General features: G+C 38.1%; 2 protein-coding genes across 13 annotated transcripts in view; one reads left to right on the forward strand and one right to left on the reverse strand.

Moving 5' to 3' along the window:
* The window catches only part of NSL1 (NSL1 component of MIS12 kinetochore complex), a 37968-nt gene extending 26563 nt beyond the window's left edge, over positions 1-11405 (reverse strand). The window contains exons 1-4 of one of the 2 annotated variants that reach the window (XM_060294848.1): positions 11279-11405; positions 9224-9302; positions 3631-3761; positions 1858-1912 (exon numbers count right to left, since the gene is read on the reverse strand). In XM_060294848.1, the coding sequence (XP_060150831.1) occupies positions 1858-1912; positions 3631-3761; positions 9224-9302; positions 11279-11389 (376 nt within the window). In that variant the 5' untranslated portion in view covers positions 11390-11405. Of the gene's footprint in view, positions 1-1857; positions 1913-3630; positions 3762-9223; positions 9303-11155 lie in introns of both variants that reach the window. The other variant, XM_030872975.2, reaches the window with a different exon arrangement.
* Positions 11175-17517, forward strand: part of TATDN3 (TatD DNase domain containing 3) — a 32360-nt gene continuing 26017 nt past the window's right edge. For 10 of the 11 annotated variants that reach the window (XR_009563143.2, XM_070043761.1, XM_070043762.1 and 7 more), the window contains exons 1-4: positions 11175-11608; positions 13498-13530; positions 14453-14526; positions 14743-14827. Coding sequence is in view for 10 of the 11 variants with exons in the window: in XM_070043761.1 (XP_069899862.1) it covers positions 11543-11608; positions 13498-13530; positions 14453-14526; positions 14743-14827 (258 nt within the window). In the remaining variant the exon portion in view is untranslated. The remainder of the gene's footprint in view (positions 11609-13497; positions 13531-14452; positions 14527-14742; positions 14828-17517) is intronic. The other variant, XM_070043769.1, reaches the window with a different exon arrangement.

Consider the following 17517-nt stretch of genomic DNA (forward strand, 5'->3'; position numbering starts at 1 on the left):
TCTATATGTTTGAAATTTTCAAAGAATTTTTTAAAAAATCAACTCTGCTTGAGGTGCATGCAATGGATTGGAAGAGAATAAGAGTGAAACAGAAGACCTTCAGGAAAGCACGTCTACAAATCCTGGCTAGAGTGATGGTGACCTAGATTAGAGGTGATAATAGAGAGGTGAAGAGAAGTGGATGAATGTGAGATTATATTTCAAAGGAATAATTTGTAGGACTTATTGATGGATTGTAGATGAGGAGTTCAGGAGAGGAAAGAATCAAAGTTGACTTCTCACTAAAGCAGTACGTAGGAGAAGGTGCTGTTTACTCGGATGGAGAAAACCGGGAAACGAATCAGTTGGAGAGCATGAAAGAATCCTGTTTTATGTTTATCTCTTATTTCTACTCAGACATAAGCTCTTTACGGGGAGAATCTTTTTTATCTCCATATCCCCCAGAGTTCCCCCTGGGAACTGAGGCTTGAAGTCAAGTGACTTGCCCAAGGACATCCAGCTAATAAAACAATAAGTTAATTTTGCTGTGCTTAAAGAGCTGCTGCTATTCTAAGCTTATAAACATTATGAAAATGTATAATGACAAAAATCTCAAAATTTATCCAAAAGATAGATTCTAATTATTTGCTTAACTGTTAAGTCAGAATCACATGACAAAGAAGATTTTTCCACTAATACTACATAACTGGAATGGTAGGAAGAAAATCACGTAGACTGTCAAAGGATCATTTAAATAAACCTGTTTTCCCTCCTAAGATAAAAAGGTTAACCAAGTTTCTTTGGAGAATTAACTATAGTTAAAAAGTAATACTTGAGTATATTGTGACAACACATTTTTCAATTATTATTTTTTTGTTGTTCAAAACCAAAACAAGTATATGTCAACCACTGCATTTTGGCAACTAATCCTTTTTAGTGAACCATGACAATTAAGTGTTAGGTCCTAGGTCAATTTTTATTATCAAATACAGTGAGTGCTGTGATTTTAACCAATTTCAGAGTATCTTTACTTCCCCCTCTCAGTTTATCCCAGTGGCTTGGGACACTTACGAAGGGCAAGGGGACATGTTAGAAAGTAAATCAGAATTCAACAAGGGTGAGGTACTCAAAGCCATATGTATAGAAATCCCATACAAATAAATGAAGGTCTTAACTGTTTCACTGATATTTCAGAAATGGTACTTTTGAGCACCAAAGGCAAATTTCAAAAGGTCTCAAGAAAACTGCTAGAAATTTTTAAATGTGAGAATACAGTCATTTAAAAATACATATGATCCACATTTTTAGCAAAGTCAGTTCTATTGCTGGATTTACAAAATTGGTATAAATTTTATTTCTTTGTGATTTAGAGGATGCACCTAAGTGGAAACAGAATTGAGTTCAAAGGCATAACAAGTGTATGTATCTCTTCTTAAGTTCAACATTATATTTTTGTTGGATTTTATTCTGTAAATAATGAGAAACCAGTGATGGTTATCACACTAAGGAGAGACACCATGAGTGCTTTAATAGTATAACTTTGGCTGTAATGCAAAGAATGGATGGTTTAATAGCATTAGAGATGGGAGGGTATTATAACAGAAGTTAGAGATTGACAAGGTGTTATAATAGTCTAGGTCAGGAGAGTGCTTAATAAAAGTCCAGATTCCTGGGTCCTAGCCCTGGAGATTCTGAGTTGGAAGGTTTAGACCAAGTTCTTATAATCCTAAGTGAAAAAAAGAGTTAAACACTGATGACTGGTAGTGAGTTAGAGCATCAAAGGGAAGATACTCTTGATGCTGAAACCTTTAAAAGAGTATCAGGAACTCCTGAAAATTACAAGCTCATGCTTAACTTTTACCATAAACACTGACTCACCTGGATCAGGGTCATGTTTTAGGTCCAGTGAATGTACAACAGGGTGGTATTGCTTCTAAACATAAAATAAATTAAAATAGATTTAATTTAACAACTTAGTGCCTCATACAAACATTTTCTTCAGTTTATATAAGCAAATATATTATTAGCCAGTAGTACCATTCTTTTGCTAAAAAAACAAAAACAAACAAAAAACCCCAAAATTAGATCCTGAAAATCTGTAGGAAAGGGAGGAGAAAAGAAAAGATCAAACTAAGACTGAATTATACCTTTTATAGTATTGCCACCTACTGCATACACTAAGATATAGCACCATAAAAAAGCATAAGAGGGAATTCCCTGGTGGTCCAGTGGTTAGGACTCCACGCTTTTGTTGCTGAGGGTCAGGGTTCAATCCCTGGTCAAGGAACTAAAGTGCAGCCAAAAGAAAAACCCAGGAAAAACAAAAAGCATAAGAAAAGCAATCAAGCAAATTAGAGGCATAGAGATGGAATCTTGTGTTTATAAAGTACAAGGTAGTTTTCAAATTATGAATGGACTGTTTTTCAAAAGTTCATTTTAAGAAGTGTTTAGAACTCAGAACTCATAGTCCCACAGAAACTGTTTTAAAAAGTGGCCAGAAAAAAAAAAACCAAAAACGTGGCCAGGCCACTACCATATCAGCACACTAATGCCTACCTACGTATCCTGTGATACACTGGGACTGCAATAGCAGAACTACAAGAACAGGATCCAAAATTCAGGCAAAAAGAAAGAGAAGAATGTCTCTCCTTTCTCTTGCCCAAAGTAGCAGAAACCAAAAAGTTTTTGGTACTGTTGTTGTTGTTTGTTTGTTTTTTAAAAAAGCTGTCTTTAGTATCCTTACCCCATCCATTTTGCATCAATTTTAAACTTCCACAGCAGTACCCCACCTAGGCCGGCCAGCTTCCTTTCTTTTATGCAATACTGATTACTAGGTTTGGGTGGGGGAGGAAGGGTAGTAATAGAGAGGGAGATGCTGGAAAATAAATACATTTTGAATGTTTTTCCCGAGGAAACTTTAAAAGTGGATGAGGCAAAGGGAGTGGGGTATTTCTTGGAGGACTGACTTCTATGAAAGAAAAAAATGAAAAATTTTGCTTATAATTATTTTTTTCTCACAGAATGATAACTAAAATGTTTTAGAGAAAGTACCTGTCTTCACTCTCTAAAACAATTCCTGAAAGGAAAGCAACTAGAAAATTTATATGTGAAAGTATGCTAATTTCAAAAACTAATGACAAAAAGTAAAGCACAATCGAAAGCAACATGTATGTCTCACTCCACAGGCAATGCCATTCCCAGCAAACCTACTTCCACCTCATCATGATTTTTGGAACAAAACAAATTATACACAATTCATAAAGCAAATTTTGTTGTTAAAAAACAGGTAGTCAATCTTCATCATCGATTTAACTAAAGGGTCTTCCAAAATACATAAACATATACAAATAATGTGCCAAACACAAATGACGGATAGAAGGAAAAGGCTTAAAAAATACATTTCTTTTTCCCTCCTGGTCTCAGAATTAAGTCACTGTCAGTCTTCTATCTTCAAATTCTATTTTATTTTATCATCAGCTGTATTCAAAACCTAGTGTGACTCTGAAGGAGACAAACAGTAGCAACTGAGGCAGGAAAGACAAAGAAAACAAAATGTCACTTACCTCCACTTGGATCTCATACTTTAATTTTTTTACTGTAGTAAAATAGACATTACATAAAATTTACTATTTTAAAGGTAAATCATCTTACCAGAATTTCTTGTTTTGCTTTTATGATTTTGATGACACATTCAAGGATCTTTCTGGGATACTGCTTACGTTTTGTGGCTATATCGACTATGATTTCATCAAACTGGTCTTCAAGGACTTTGATATCAGAATCTATTTCGAGGGAAAAATAATATCAAAAAATTCCTTAAACACATTTTTTAATATTCTATATGAAAATGTAACATAATAAACTAAATTTAGAAAACACAAAATTTAAGGAAAACAAATATGGCAAGTTAATGGATGCTCCACTTTGGTAACTGATTCATTTATTCATTGAACAGTCGATTACTTACTGAGCCCCTATGGGAAGCCAAGCCTAAATCAGAGAAATACAAAGATGAACAGAACATAATCCCTGTTCTCTAAGAGCTCACGGTTCACTGGAAGAAACAGACATACAACTGCAAAACAACTGAATAAATACAGTAGAGGTATGAACAAAATGCTACCTGGACAAAGAACAGTGGAACACTAACTCTGCCTTGGGAATTTAAGACTTTAAAGAGAAAATAACATTTGATTTGGAACTTGAAATATAAGTGTAAATCCACTGCATAAAAAAAGGTAGGGAAAAAAATAATAGGGAGATGCATTTGAGGCAGAGAAAACAGTATCTGCAAGATCAAAGAGTCTTTAGGAAACAGAAAAAGATCTAAATGGCTGCAGGTTAAAGTATAAGGAAAAAAGGATGATAATATATAGAAGAGCCACACTGTAAAGAACATTTAACATCAGGGATGCTAATAAGTTTTGACTGTGTCATGTGGTGAACCAAAGCAGTGACAATAGCAGTGAGTGGAGTAGCTAGATTTGAATCAGGTACAACTGGATAAATGGCAGGAAAACATAAAAGATATGGTGACTTTAGAGTTTCTTTGATTTGGCTAAAGCTATCTTGTCAGTTGCTTTCCTATGTTTTAAAGTACAGTTGACCCTTGCACAACGTGGAGGTTAGGGACACCAACCATCCTTGCCGTCAAAAATCCAAGCGTAACTTTATAGTTTGCCCTCTGTGGAAACTTTAGAGTTTCCACATCTGTGGATTCAACCAACTACAAATGGTGTCGTACTGTATTTGGTGAAAGAAATCCCTGTATGAGTGGACTCTTGCAGTTCAAACCTGAGCTGTTCAAGAGTCAAATGTACTGATTCTCAAACTCTGAAAGAATGAATAATCACCTGGGGAACTTGTCAGAAGTGCAGACATATTTTTTTACTTTTTAAAAAACAGCTTTATTGAGGTATATCTGTCATACAGTGAGCTGCACATATTTAAAGTATACGATTTGATAAGTTTTGACATATGTGTATACCCTTGAAACCACCACTACAGTCAAGATAATGAACACAATCATCACCCCTAAGTTTCCTAATGCTCCCTTGTAATCTCTCCCTCCTGCTCCTCCCAAACTGCTCTCTATCCCCAGGCAATCACCGATCAAATTTTTGTCACTATATTCTAGTTTTCATTTCCTAGAATTTTATATAAATGAAATCACACAGTACATACTCTTTGGTAAGGAGAAGTGCAGAAATTTTGATTCCTAGTAGAGTTCTCTGGAATGGGGCCCAGAAATTAAGCACCCCAGATGAAATGAATGCAGGGGATACATCAACTTTATTTTGAAAATCACTTTAAAAAGTAGCAAATATTAAGTAGCTAAAAATACTAAAGAGCTAGGTCCTCAGCTTAACTGGTCTTACGTCATTTGTGTTCTGCTATGTCAGTCTATCATAGAAATAGATCTATTTATTTTATTGAGTAGAGCTTCATTAGGGAGAAGTCTGAAACATGTTACATATTTTGAGAACGTTTTGAGACACTGCTGACATACATCAGCATAAACATATATATCATAAAGATTAATGAGGTATATATCATGTATGGCCTTGCATTCGTGAAAATAATATTCACCAAGTCCAATTAAATTACTTCTTCTGAGAGTATTATATAGTCATTTCTTACTTTGAATACTCATTTAAATGAGCAGTCTTCCCTATATTTTAATTTATTTAAAAAGTTCAATCACTAGCCTGAAAGGAATATTGTAACTATTTCACAATCAGTTTAAAAAAACAAGTCTCCCAGCTAAATCTTCCATGTAGAGAAGAAAACGGTTTCTTAGCGCCACCTAATGATAAAGCTACAAAACTGAAATATATAAATTTGAGCAGGGAAGAATTTGTCGTTAATCTAACAAATATGTACTGTGTGCCTAGCCAAGTATTGAAAACATAGTGATGAGAAAAAAATATATAATCCCTGCTCTCAAGAACTTATCTTTTAATTCTTAAATGTGTCAGGTCCAGCCTTCTGAATTCAATTCCTTTCAGGGTAGAGGGGCAAGGAGAAAGTTGGTTTCATTTGTACATTCATTCATTCTTTATTCATTCACTCATTTGCACAATGATCTCAATGAACAAAACAGACAAAAACCTCTGCCCTTGTGAAGCTTACTTATTGATTCTATGTATCAGATCAGACACAGATCCTATTAATTCTACCTGCTAACATCTCTTGAACCCGTCCTCTTCTCTCCTTTCTTAGGGTAAGTCTTCACCACCTTTTGGTATATTACTGCAATAACGTCCTAAGGTCTTAGAGGTTCTCCCTGGAATTTCTCCCTTCTCCAATCTGCCCCCACACAGCCAGCAGTTAGCTTTCTAAAACACAAGCCTTTTCTTGTTATAGTAGTGCACCCTAATCTGTGGTTTCATTTTCTGCAGTTTCAGTTACCCATGGTCAACCATGGTCTGAAAATATTACATGGAAAATTTATAAGTTTTAAATTGTGCGCCATTCTGAGTGGCATGATGAAATCTCGCAACATCCTGCTCTGTCCCACCCAGGACATGAATCATCCCTTTGTCCAGTGTATCCTGCCCATTAGTGACTTGGTAGCCATTGCTGCAGTATCGTGGTGCTTGTTTTCAAGTAACCCTTATTTTATTGATACTTAATAATGGGCCCAAAGCACAAGAGTAGTGATGCTGGCAATTCAAATATGGCAAAGAGAAGCTGTGCTTCCGTTAAATGAAAAGGTGAAAGTTCACAACTTAATAAAGGAAAAAAATTTTATGCTGAAGTTGCTAAGATTGACAGTAAGAATAAATCTTCTATCCATGAAACTGTGAAGAAGGAAAAAGAAATCCGTACTAGCTTTGTTGTCGTACCTCAAATTCCAAAAGTTACAGCCATATTGCATGATACGTCCTTAGTTAAGATGGAGAAGGCATTAAATTTGTACAATAAGATATTCTGAGAACGAGGGAGAGAGATCATATTCACATAACTTGCATTATAGTGTATTATTATAATTGTTCTATTTTATTATTAGTTATAGCTGTTAATCTCTTGCTGTGCCTGATTTCTAAATTAAACTCTATCATAGATATATATAGGATGGATAAACAACAAGGTCGTACTGTATAGCACTGGGAACTATATTCAATATCCTGTGACAAACCATAATGGAAAAGAATATGAAAAAGAATATACATATATGTATAACTGAGTCACTTTGCTGTACAGAAAAAATTAACACAACATTGTAAATCAACTATACTTCAATAAAATTTTTTTAAAAATAGTAGATATAGGGTTTGGTAGTATCTGAGATTTCAGGCATCCACTGGGCGTCCTGGAACCCATCCCCCTCAGATAAGAAGGGACTACTGTAATTTTACTTTAAAAACCTTCACCAGCTTCCTATTACCTACAGGATAAAGTGCAGATTCCTCAGCATATCCTACAGAGTTTTTTGTGATCTGGTCCCAACTTATCTTTCTGGCCACATCTGTCATTAGCATTCCCAATTCACTGCTGACATTTTGCAAACATATCACTCCTTTGTGCCTTTGCATATGCTTTTCTCTTTGCTTCAAATGTCCTTCCTACCTCCTTTCTGTCTAGCACACGCTTACTTATTAAACGCATTTCCTTTAACAACAACCTACTCTGTTACGTCTTCTCCTACTTCCTGAAGAGTAATAGTGATTCTTTGTCTATTTCCTTCCCTTAGTGATGAGCTCCTAAATGGTAAGAACCATATCTTTTCATCTATTTCCTGGAATTTGGCAGTGTCTGGCATTTATCAAGTGCCCATGAAAGAAGGTAAAAATGTAGTATTCTCAGCTATTTCCCCTCAGAGTTATAAGGGGGAAAAGGGATAGAGAATATCCACACTTCAGAGCCATCTACCCAGGCTGCCAACCTGTCAGAAAATACATGGTAATCTATAAACTGATGAATCATACTGCTGAAGGCAGTCTGGACCAATCAATAAAGCGATTCCAAAGTGAACTTCAAAGAACAAGAGTCAGCTGAACACACAGTAGAAGCTGTGTAGTTTGAAAATACTCCGAGGTGATTATGATACACTGCCCCTCCCCCACTAATTGGCAATCACTCTGATAATATTTGGAAAATCTGACGTTATTTTTTCCATTTTAATATATAAACCGGAAAGTGAACTTTGGTGACTTTGAAGAGACAACTATAATAATGCCGAGGATTAAACAGTGAAGTCTTCTGGGCAAAGAATTATCTTAATGTTGAGGAGAAAAATTATAGCCACAGAGAATTACTTGATGGGCTTGGAATAAGCTCAAGGGTATCCTGATGGGCTTGGAATAAGCTCAAGGGTATAAGTGGTTAAGCTGAACAGCTAGCAGTGATATCAATCTATGCTGGTCAAATCTCCATACGATTACTATGGGGACCAACAAGACACTCCAGTCCTCTTATCGGGGCAGCCCTTCTCCTGGACATTGCTGGAGAGTTCTGCCTCTCTTCCCACACTGATCACTCTTTTTCTACTACATTTTTTCCTTCCTACACTAACCATCTTCTTTCTATTAAAACTTTTTCTTTAGATATGTCAACATCATTAGTTAGGGTACAATCTAGTCTGCTCTACACCAGGAAAATATTCTGTTTTATCAAGGAGGTTTCTACAAATACTGACCTCATCCTTTACATGGTACTTTTATAGTTTAACTTCACATTTCTAAGAGTACTTCACTATCTACTCAAAGGATCACTTGTAAAAATACAACTTGATTTATAAAGTATTAAGCATAGGGATTCTCTGGACCTGTTTCTTCATCTGGCGATAGTTCTACAGTATTTTCCAATAAGCTATTGACAAGGGTACTTCTGAAGTTTAATCAGATGAAAATCTTGTTGGGAATGCCAGATAGTATATATATCAATATAAAGGATCACAGTAACCACTACGGTGTTTGCCTCAGCTTATGACCTCAATAGTCTTCTAGATTACTTTTCTCTTTTTTCCAGCAAAGGAACTCTTCCACTAAAGGAATTTTAAAAGAAGTGACACTGAAAACGGGGATTAAGAATTAGCACTCAAAATAAAACTAGAGGGAATTCCCTGGGGGTCCAGTGGTTAGGACTCCGCACAGGTTTGATCCCTGGTTGGGGAACTAAGACCCTGCAAGCCTCGCAGCACGACCAAAAATAAAATAAAATTAAATTAAATTAATAAATAAAACTAGCCACAAAAATAACTCAGAAATGAATGACAGAGGGACAAAGTGAAATCACATACCCATAAAGTAATTGTCTGAAGCTTCCTGCCATGCTTGCCCATTAATGCTGACATTCTCTTGCACAGCTGATTCAAAAGTCTGCAATAAAGTCACAATAGTCAAGTCACTGAAAGTAACTTTAAATACTGAATTCAAACATTTTGGCAAAATAACAATTTCAGATTTGTGATAGAGAATATTAAAAAAAGTAGCAGGGGCTTCCCTGGTGGCGCAGTGGTTAAGAATCCACCTGCCAATGCAGGGGACAAGGGTTCAAGCCCTGGTTCAGGAAGATCCCACATGCCTCGGAGCAACTAAGCCCCCGCGCCACAACTACTGAGCCTGCACTCTAGAGTCCGCGTGCCGCAACTACTGAAGCCTGCTCACCTAGAGCCCGTGCTCTGCAACAAGAGAAGCCACCGCAACGAAAAGCCTGCACACTGCAACGAAGAGCAGCCCCCGCTCGCCACAACTAGAGAAAACCCGCACGCAGCAACAAAGACCCAACACAGTCAAAAATAAATAAATAAAATTTTTTTTAAAAAAGAATGCATATATAACTGAACCACTGCTGTACAGTAGAAATTAACACATTGTAAATCAACTATACTTCAATAAAATAAATTTTAAAATAACTATCACAAAAAAGACTGTGATAATACTATATTATGTGGTTTTAGATAAAGAGATGTCAACATAATTAAAGCCTCTGCCTTTTATCTGTTCTCTTAATTAAAGTAAAACACAAGTTAATTCCCTTGGTAGTTTAAGTCTTCACACCTTTTATCTTCTAATTCACTTTCTCATCCATTAAATAAGGTATAATAGGTTAAGCCAAGTTCCTTTTTTTTGTAAGATAATTAAATGTTCTAAGCAGCTTAGCACTTCCTAGAAAGGGGTAAACTCTAAGATCATTACACAACAGAACAGTCTTCTTCCAAGAAACTACTAAAAATGTCCTCAGGTATGTCTCTATTCTTCCCTTGCTTGCGAGGAGAGAATGATGTAAGAGCCAGTGTACACAACACTGGAATACAGAATCACAACCCAGGGAGTGTTCCTTCATCCTTCATCCATTTACCCTTTATTTTGGTTGCACTGTGATCATTCACACTCAAAACTGTACTGCATTATAAACATTTTAACTTTTTTTCCTGAATATAAATAGATTGTGTGCTTCCTTTTGACAGACACAAATCCCTCAATTTGTTGTGTCTTTCCCCAAAAAACTATCTTCTTCAGGGCTTTGCAAAATATTTAAGAAAGGAAGGGGAAATGTATTATAAGGGCCAGTGTGTGATCTTACTGAAGTTTATAAAAGCAAGACTTTAGACTTGTAGGGAAAAAGTTCTCGCTCTCTTTACAAGATGTTCTAAAACAAACAAAAGGAAAGACCAAAAGCTAGCCTGGTGACTGACTGACTGACTTCCAGGATTACCCTCTCCTGGAGAATTTCTCATAGTCTCTGTCTGCATCGCCCAATAGGGGAGCAACTAGCCACTTTATGGCTGCTGAGGCCTTAAAATGTGGCTAGTAGGAAAGGAGATGAGCTGTAAGTTTAAGACAGATTTGAAAAGCTTAGTATGAACAAAAGAATGTAAACTATCTCGTTCATTTAACTATCTCGTTCATTTTTTAATTATTACAAGTTAAAACGATATCTTAGACATGGTTAAATGTTATTAAAATTAATTTCACCTATTTTTTCTTACTTTTAATTTCAAGTTACATACATGGCTCGCCTTGTATTTCTCTGTCGGACAGCATTGGTCTAGGTAATTAACAATACCCAGCTGCCTCTAGCATCTACTTCGTTCCCTCCCGTGTCCCGAGCTGCTTCTAACCAAGCGTGGGGCACCGTTAACTCTGCCGAAGCCTGGCGTGCGCTCTTTCTGACCACTGAGACCTGGGGTGTGGAGAGAGGGGGTGATAAAACAAGACTGGGCCCGTACCCACTGCGCATCTCGCAGCACGGGCTCCCGAATCTCCTCTGGCAGCGCGTCCCCCAGCTTTTGCACGAAGCGGCCGCACAGTTTTAGCATTTCCGTCACGGCCCGCTTCGAGGTGCAACGCACCCGGAAGTCTTTTCGGGAAGTGGCAAGAACCGGGGCCCCGTCGTCTGTCCCGGCCACTCTCTCCACGTCCCGCGGAGCAGAAAGGGCCACCGACGCAAGAGCCCCCTCCATTTTCCCAACTTGAATTGTGGGCGGGAACTCTGGGAGCGGAAGAGCGGGTTCCCCTGGAGGAAAGAGCATACGTCCGGCCGGAAACTCGGCCTGCAGCAGCAGCGTTCCGCCTGAGGCTCCGCGGGCAAGTCGAGGGATTCAGTGGCTGCGGCGATGGGGGCGGTGGGCGTAGGGCTGGTGGACTGTCACTGCCACCTCTCCGCCCCGGACTTTGACCGCGTATGTGAGGGCGAGGTCGGGCCCGTGGGAGCAGGGAGGCCCCCGTTCTTTCCCTTCAGGCTATCCTTGTTCTCCTCCCTTAGGGCGGAGCCCCAAATCCTCCCGGGCCTCCGTCTGTGGTCCTGTGCGACTTGCTCCTTACTCCTTATTTAATCTCACTCACACTGATTTTTCTCTCTCATTCCGAATATCCATATCCTCTATCTCCACTTGGCTTTTATTTGCTGTTACTGGCTACTGGAGTCCTTCCCCCTACCCCGCCTTGGCCCGGCTATCCTACCAGCCTCTCAGCTCCGGGCAGAGAATCCACTTTCCCCAGGACGCCGTCCGCGAAACTCGGGCTCACTCCCGCACGCCGCGTGCTCCAGTTCTACAGGGGAGCGAAGCAAACAAAAACTACCGCGCGCACACACACACACGTAATTTCAAAGTGTTTTATCCACTACATTGGAAACTAGAGGCTAATAAAAAAGAAGAGCGGGGTCTATTTTAGGGGAAAAACCTCTCAAGAGGTGAAGCTTAAATTGGTGCTGGAAAGACAAATAGGTGAGTGCATGGTGGTGAGGAAAGCAAGCGGGTTGCAGGCCTCCAGGCAAGACAGAATTTGGACGTTCGAGCTACCGGAAGGCTGGGTGGAGCCTGATGAGCTAAAAAGACGCGTAAAACAAGACCGAAGAGGTTTGCCGAGGTTTAGTGAGTCAGGAGTTCGCATTTCATTAGAAGCACAATGGGGATCCAGTAAAGGGCTTTGCTTTTTAAGGAGAGAGACAAGATCTGATAATCCATTTAAAAACCATTTTGCTGATGTGTGGCTAATGGACAGAGAACAAGAATGGAAGCTAGAAGACCAGCTTAGAAGCTTTTGTAGTATTTAGACTAAAGATAGTGGTTGAGTTTGAGAGAAGCAGATGGATTCAAGGTATATTTTAGAGATAGAATCTGTAGTACATGCTGAGAGGAATTGAGGAAAGAGAGGGAAAGGGAGAACTTGAGGATGCTGTAGAGAGGTGGTGGTGCTGAGATGAGGGAAAACAGGCTGGAGAGGGCAGGCAGAAAGAATAGGTTTGTTGAGAAATGGTTATGTTCCGCACATGTTGAAACCTAATATCCATCCAAGTGGAGATGTCATATGGTCATTTAAAAATGTGAATCTTGGGGCTACTCTGGTGGCGCAGTGGTTGAGAGTTCGCCTGCCGATGCAGCGGACGCAGGTTCGTGCCCTGGTCCGGGAAGATCCCACATGCCGCGGAGCGGCTGGGCCCATGAGCCATGGCCGCTGAGCCTGCACGTCCAGAGCCTGTGCTCCGCGACGGGAGAGGCCACAACAGTGAGAGGCCCGCGTACCACTAAAATAAATAAATAAATAAAATAAAATGTGAATCTTGGGTTCAGGAGAGAGTTATAGGCTGGAGATAAAAACTGGGGACTCATTAGCATAATGAGCATAGTAATAAGAGTACTTAAGGTGAGTCAGAGAGAGAAGCATAGGGTTCTGAAATCAGAGAAGAGAGAGCCAGTCAAGGAGACTGAAAAGTAGCAGCCAGCTAGAGAGGAGTATTTGCAGAAGCCAAGAGTGGAAAATATCTCAAAAAGGAAGGAGTGGACAAGTGAGGAGTTTCTAATGCTGCTGAGGGGTAGAGTAGGAGGACAGAGAAGTGTCCTTTATATTTGACAATACAAGTTTCTGTTTTAGTAGAGTGGGAACAGAAGCCACATTTTACTGAGACAGTAGATGGGAGGTAGGGTCAGCATAGGCTCTTCACATTCCACCACCTTGTTCCTTGCCATCATTGTCATTCTTTATGGTGCCTCAATTACATTGATATACACAGCCAAAGGACACTTACTTATCCATCTAAAATGATTGTGATTACTTATGTTTATTTTAGGATCTGGATGATGTGTTGGAGAAAGCCAAGAAAGTAAGCCAATACCTATAATTGCCCTTTTTTTGGTTGTTTTTATTTTCCTCCTAATTTTGATCTAAAACAGCTTGAAATTTAGTTATACTATGTTGTTGTTACTTCAATAATAATAAGTTAATAATAAACAGCATTTATTGTTTACTGTGTGCCAGACACTGAGCTAAGCCCATCCTGTACATTATCTCATTTAATGTTTCACAGCAAGCTTCTGAGGAAGCTACTATTTTATAGCCAACCATTACCATTTTATAGATGAGGAAACTAAGACCTAGAGATTAACTTGTCCAAAGACACACCACTAGTGAGTGATGTAGACAAGATAGTCTGAATCCAAAACACATTCCCACAGCCACCATGCTTACCAGCAATATGGAACAAATTGGTCCATCTTTCAGTTCTTGAATTAACATTATTCTGGAGATCTTGGAGAAATTATAAAAGTTTTCTGAAACAGTTTGATTTGTGTGGGAAAAAAATTATTAATCTTTGGAAGTGTTTATGAAGCTAGCATTTTGTGATCTTCCCCAAAATTGATAGTCAGAAATGGTTGCCATTTTTACATACAGCCATCTTTCACTGTGGCAGCTTAATTAGGAGTATGGGGTTTGGAGTTACACAGGGCTAGTGATGTTGGGCAAGTTATTTGACTCCATCCAAAACTCTGTCTCTTGATCCATACAGTGGATTACAGCAATGCCTATGTCATAGGAGTATGTAGATTAAATGGGGGGTAATATTTATATTCACCGAACATAATACCTGAAGCATAGTAACTACTCAGTGATAGCTATTACGATTATATTGATGGAGTGTGAGTGAGCAAGGATAACTAAAAGCGCAGAAAACTTTAAATTTTTATTTAATTATATTGGATGTATATTGTTTGAGACTCTAACTATTCTCTTCATTTTTGTTGCAGGCCAATGTTATGGCTCTTGTGGTGGTTGCTGAACATTCAGGAGAATTTGAAAAGATTATGCAGCTTTCAGAAAGGTGTTACTTCTCATTAAGATTTAGAAAGAGTTGTTAATAAGGATGCAGTTATGATTTCATATTTATAATATCAAAGATCATCAATTTTTAAAGAGAATGAGAAGAAAAACAATCACATTAACATAGCCCTAAAAAAATTCTTTACTACTTGTTCTTCAGAGTAACTTTGTCTCCTAGTCTAATATTCTGCTTTCTTAATTCGTTCTACATTTTTAGGTATAATGGATTTGTTCTGCCATGCTTGGGTGTTCACCCAGTTCAGGGAGTTTCACCAAAAGACCAAAGAAGTGTCACGTTAAAGGTAACAAACAGTCTTATAAAACAAGAACCATAAAAAAATCATAACATCTTTTGACTCAGTGCTCCTCCTCTTTCAAATTAATATTATAAGGCAATAATCCAAAAGAAATAAATTCTATCTTCTTTCACAAAGATGTTTGTTACAGCAGTTACTTGAAATAGAGAAAAAGTGGAAAGAGCCTAGAGGTTAGGAGATAAATAAGTAGTTAACTTATACAATGTTAAATATAACTATAGAAAGTGTGGACTATAAGGTTTATGTAGCAACATGGAAAATGTTTACGGTATAGTGTAGGGAGACAAGCAGGATACCAAATGGCTTATTCATTGTGACATCCATGTAAAAATATATTCTATAAGGAAAAGACTAGAGGGAAAAGTACAGAAATTATACTCGTTGTGATGGTCTGGTAGAGTTATAAGCACCTCGTTTTCATATTTTTTATCATGTTATCATATTGCTTTGGCAATAAAAGTGATAAGATATCCAGAAAAAGAAAGATACAAATTCATAGATGCGGTACTGTAAGGGAACAGATGAGTTCAAGTACATAGTGTCTTCTTTGAACATTGAACTATCCCTATAGGAGTGCTCTTGATCTGTTAAACTGCATTACTTTTATACCCGCTCTAAAAAAATTCCTACCCACAAGATCTCACTGACTCACAGTAGTCAATATGTCTTATGTTTTAGACTTTTCTCCTGACTCAGCATCAGGGAGATGCACAGTGTCCTGAGTGCTTTATTACATAATGAGATTGAAAGCCCCATGTTGAAGAAGTAAAGACTTTTTGTTATCTATGAATAAATTAAGATATGAAGACTATCATTTTTTATAATAATAAATCTGTATTCCTACATTGGGGTACCCGAGGTAGTTTTACTTATTTTGAAACAAAATTACTTTTAATTCACTTCAGGTAAAAATAAATACTTATCCTGTAGATTTCCTGAGTTGTTGATATGATAAAATTAGCTAAATTGCCAGAGAGTTGCAATTCCCAAGATGTTGGGGATGATAGCAGGACAGTATTTCTTTCACTTATGTAGAGATTTATACTAATAGTCCTTCATTTCAGTAATCAGTCAACAAGTGTTTAGTGAGCATGTACTATATTTCAAACACTGTTCTAAGCACTATAGAGTAAAATCCCTCTCACAGAAGCCAGATTCTGGATTGGGGAAGACAGTCAACAATTAGATACGTGAACTAAGTGCTTTAAAGGCAATGAAACAAGATTATGTGATGGGGATTGTGGATGCTGGTTTTTAGATTGTGTAGTCAGGGAAGGCCTCTCTGAGGAGGTGATGTTTGAACTGCAACCTGAATGCAGTTGGCCATGCAAAGAGAGGGGTGAGAGTGTTGAAGGCAAAGGAAACAATGAAGCACAAAGGTCCTAAGGTAGTTACAAGTTTGATGTGGTCAAGAAATAGAAAGACGACTGATGTGACTAGATGGAAGAGGAAGGAATAGTGAGGTCAGAGGGATTGGGCAGGGATCCCCACTCACCTCATACAGGGCCTTGTTGGATTGTAGTTTACATCAGTGGGGGATTTAAAGTAAGGAGTGACAAGATGTGATTTCTGTTTTGAAAAGATACCCTTGGCAATGGTGTGAAGAATCAATTTTGAAGAGGGCAAAAAAGGAAGAAGGGAGAATAGTTAAAAGACTGTTGGCAATAGTCCATGTGAGAAACGATGGTGGATTGGACCAGAGTGGTAGCAGTGGAGATGAAGAGAAGTGAGTGGATTTGGCATGTTTTTGGCATGAATGTAGAACTGATGGGACTATTTAACTTACAAAACTAAATAAAATACCAACAATATACAGGTAAGTCTAGATTCTCAAAACAGACAGGAACTCAGCAAATCTCAAGATAGCCCGCTGGAAAAGACCAGAGTTAAGCAGTTTTGTTCCTAACGTGCTTGTAGTCCCCACAATAGTTTAGTTTTCCCATTGTGGTTAGATTACAAGCTCCTACCATGTGGTACAAAGGTAGGTATGTACAATATGTAAGTATTCATTAAATTACCTTGGTTTATAAAATGAAAATTGCCTAGCATCACACAAATCTTTCAGCATATTCAATAAATATTATTACCAGGCAGAATTTAAGCCCCTGGGATACCCTGGGGAATCACAATTCACTGTCTACAAGCTACTGCCCCCTCCAGGCAGGGCACGTGCTGTCCATTTGGCTCCTGTCCCTACTTAACCCACTTCACTCATTTCGGTTACACGCCTGACCCCTGTTCTAAAGGTTCTGAAGACTAAACATTTTCTTTAATAAAAAAATCAATTCTAATTATTTTAAATCATTCAGAATAAAGCTCTCCTCCCTCCCCTTGCCCTTCTTTCTTCCATCCTTTCCTTCTCTCTCCTTTCTTCTCTCAACAGCATAGTGGAAACAGCATGGGCTTTGAAGTCAGAGAGACTTGGCCTACTGGCTTCTGTGATCTGTGGCACTTAACTTTGCCAAGTCTCAATTTCCTCATTGGTAAATCGTGAATAATTATTTAGTTGTAGTATGCCCAGTCATAGGGTATAGAGGTATAGGATATTTTAAAACCCTACAATAGAACCATTAGCTGTTAAAGAACTTGAGACTTCATGGAGGAAGTGAGAATAGAACTGAAGTCAGTTTTAGACCTATGAATGTCCTTATAAATATTTTTATATCTATTAAAAT

This window comes from Globicephala melas, chromosome 1 (assembly GCF_963455315.2).
Source record: "Globicephala melas chromosome 1, mGloMel1.2, whole genome shotgun sequence".
NCBI classification, from domain to species: Eukaryota; Metazoa; Chordata; class Mammalia; order Artiodactyla; family Delphinidae; genus Globicephala; species Globicephala melas.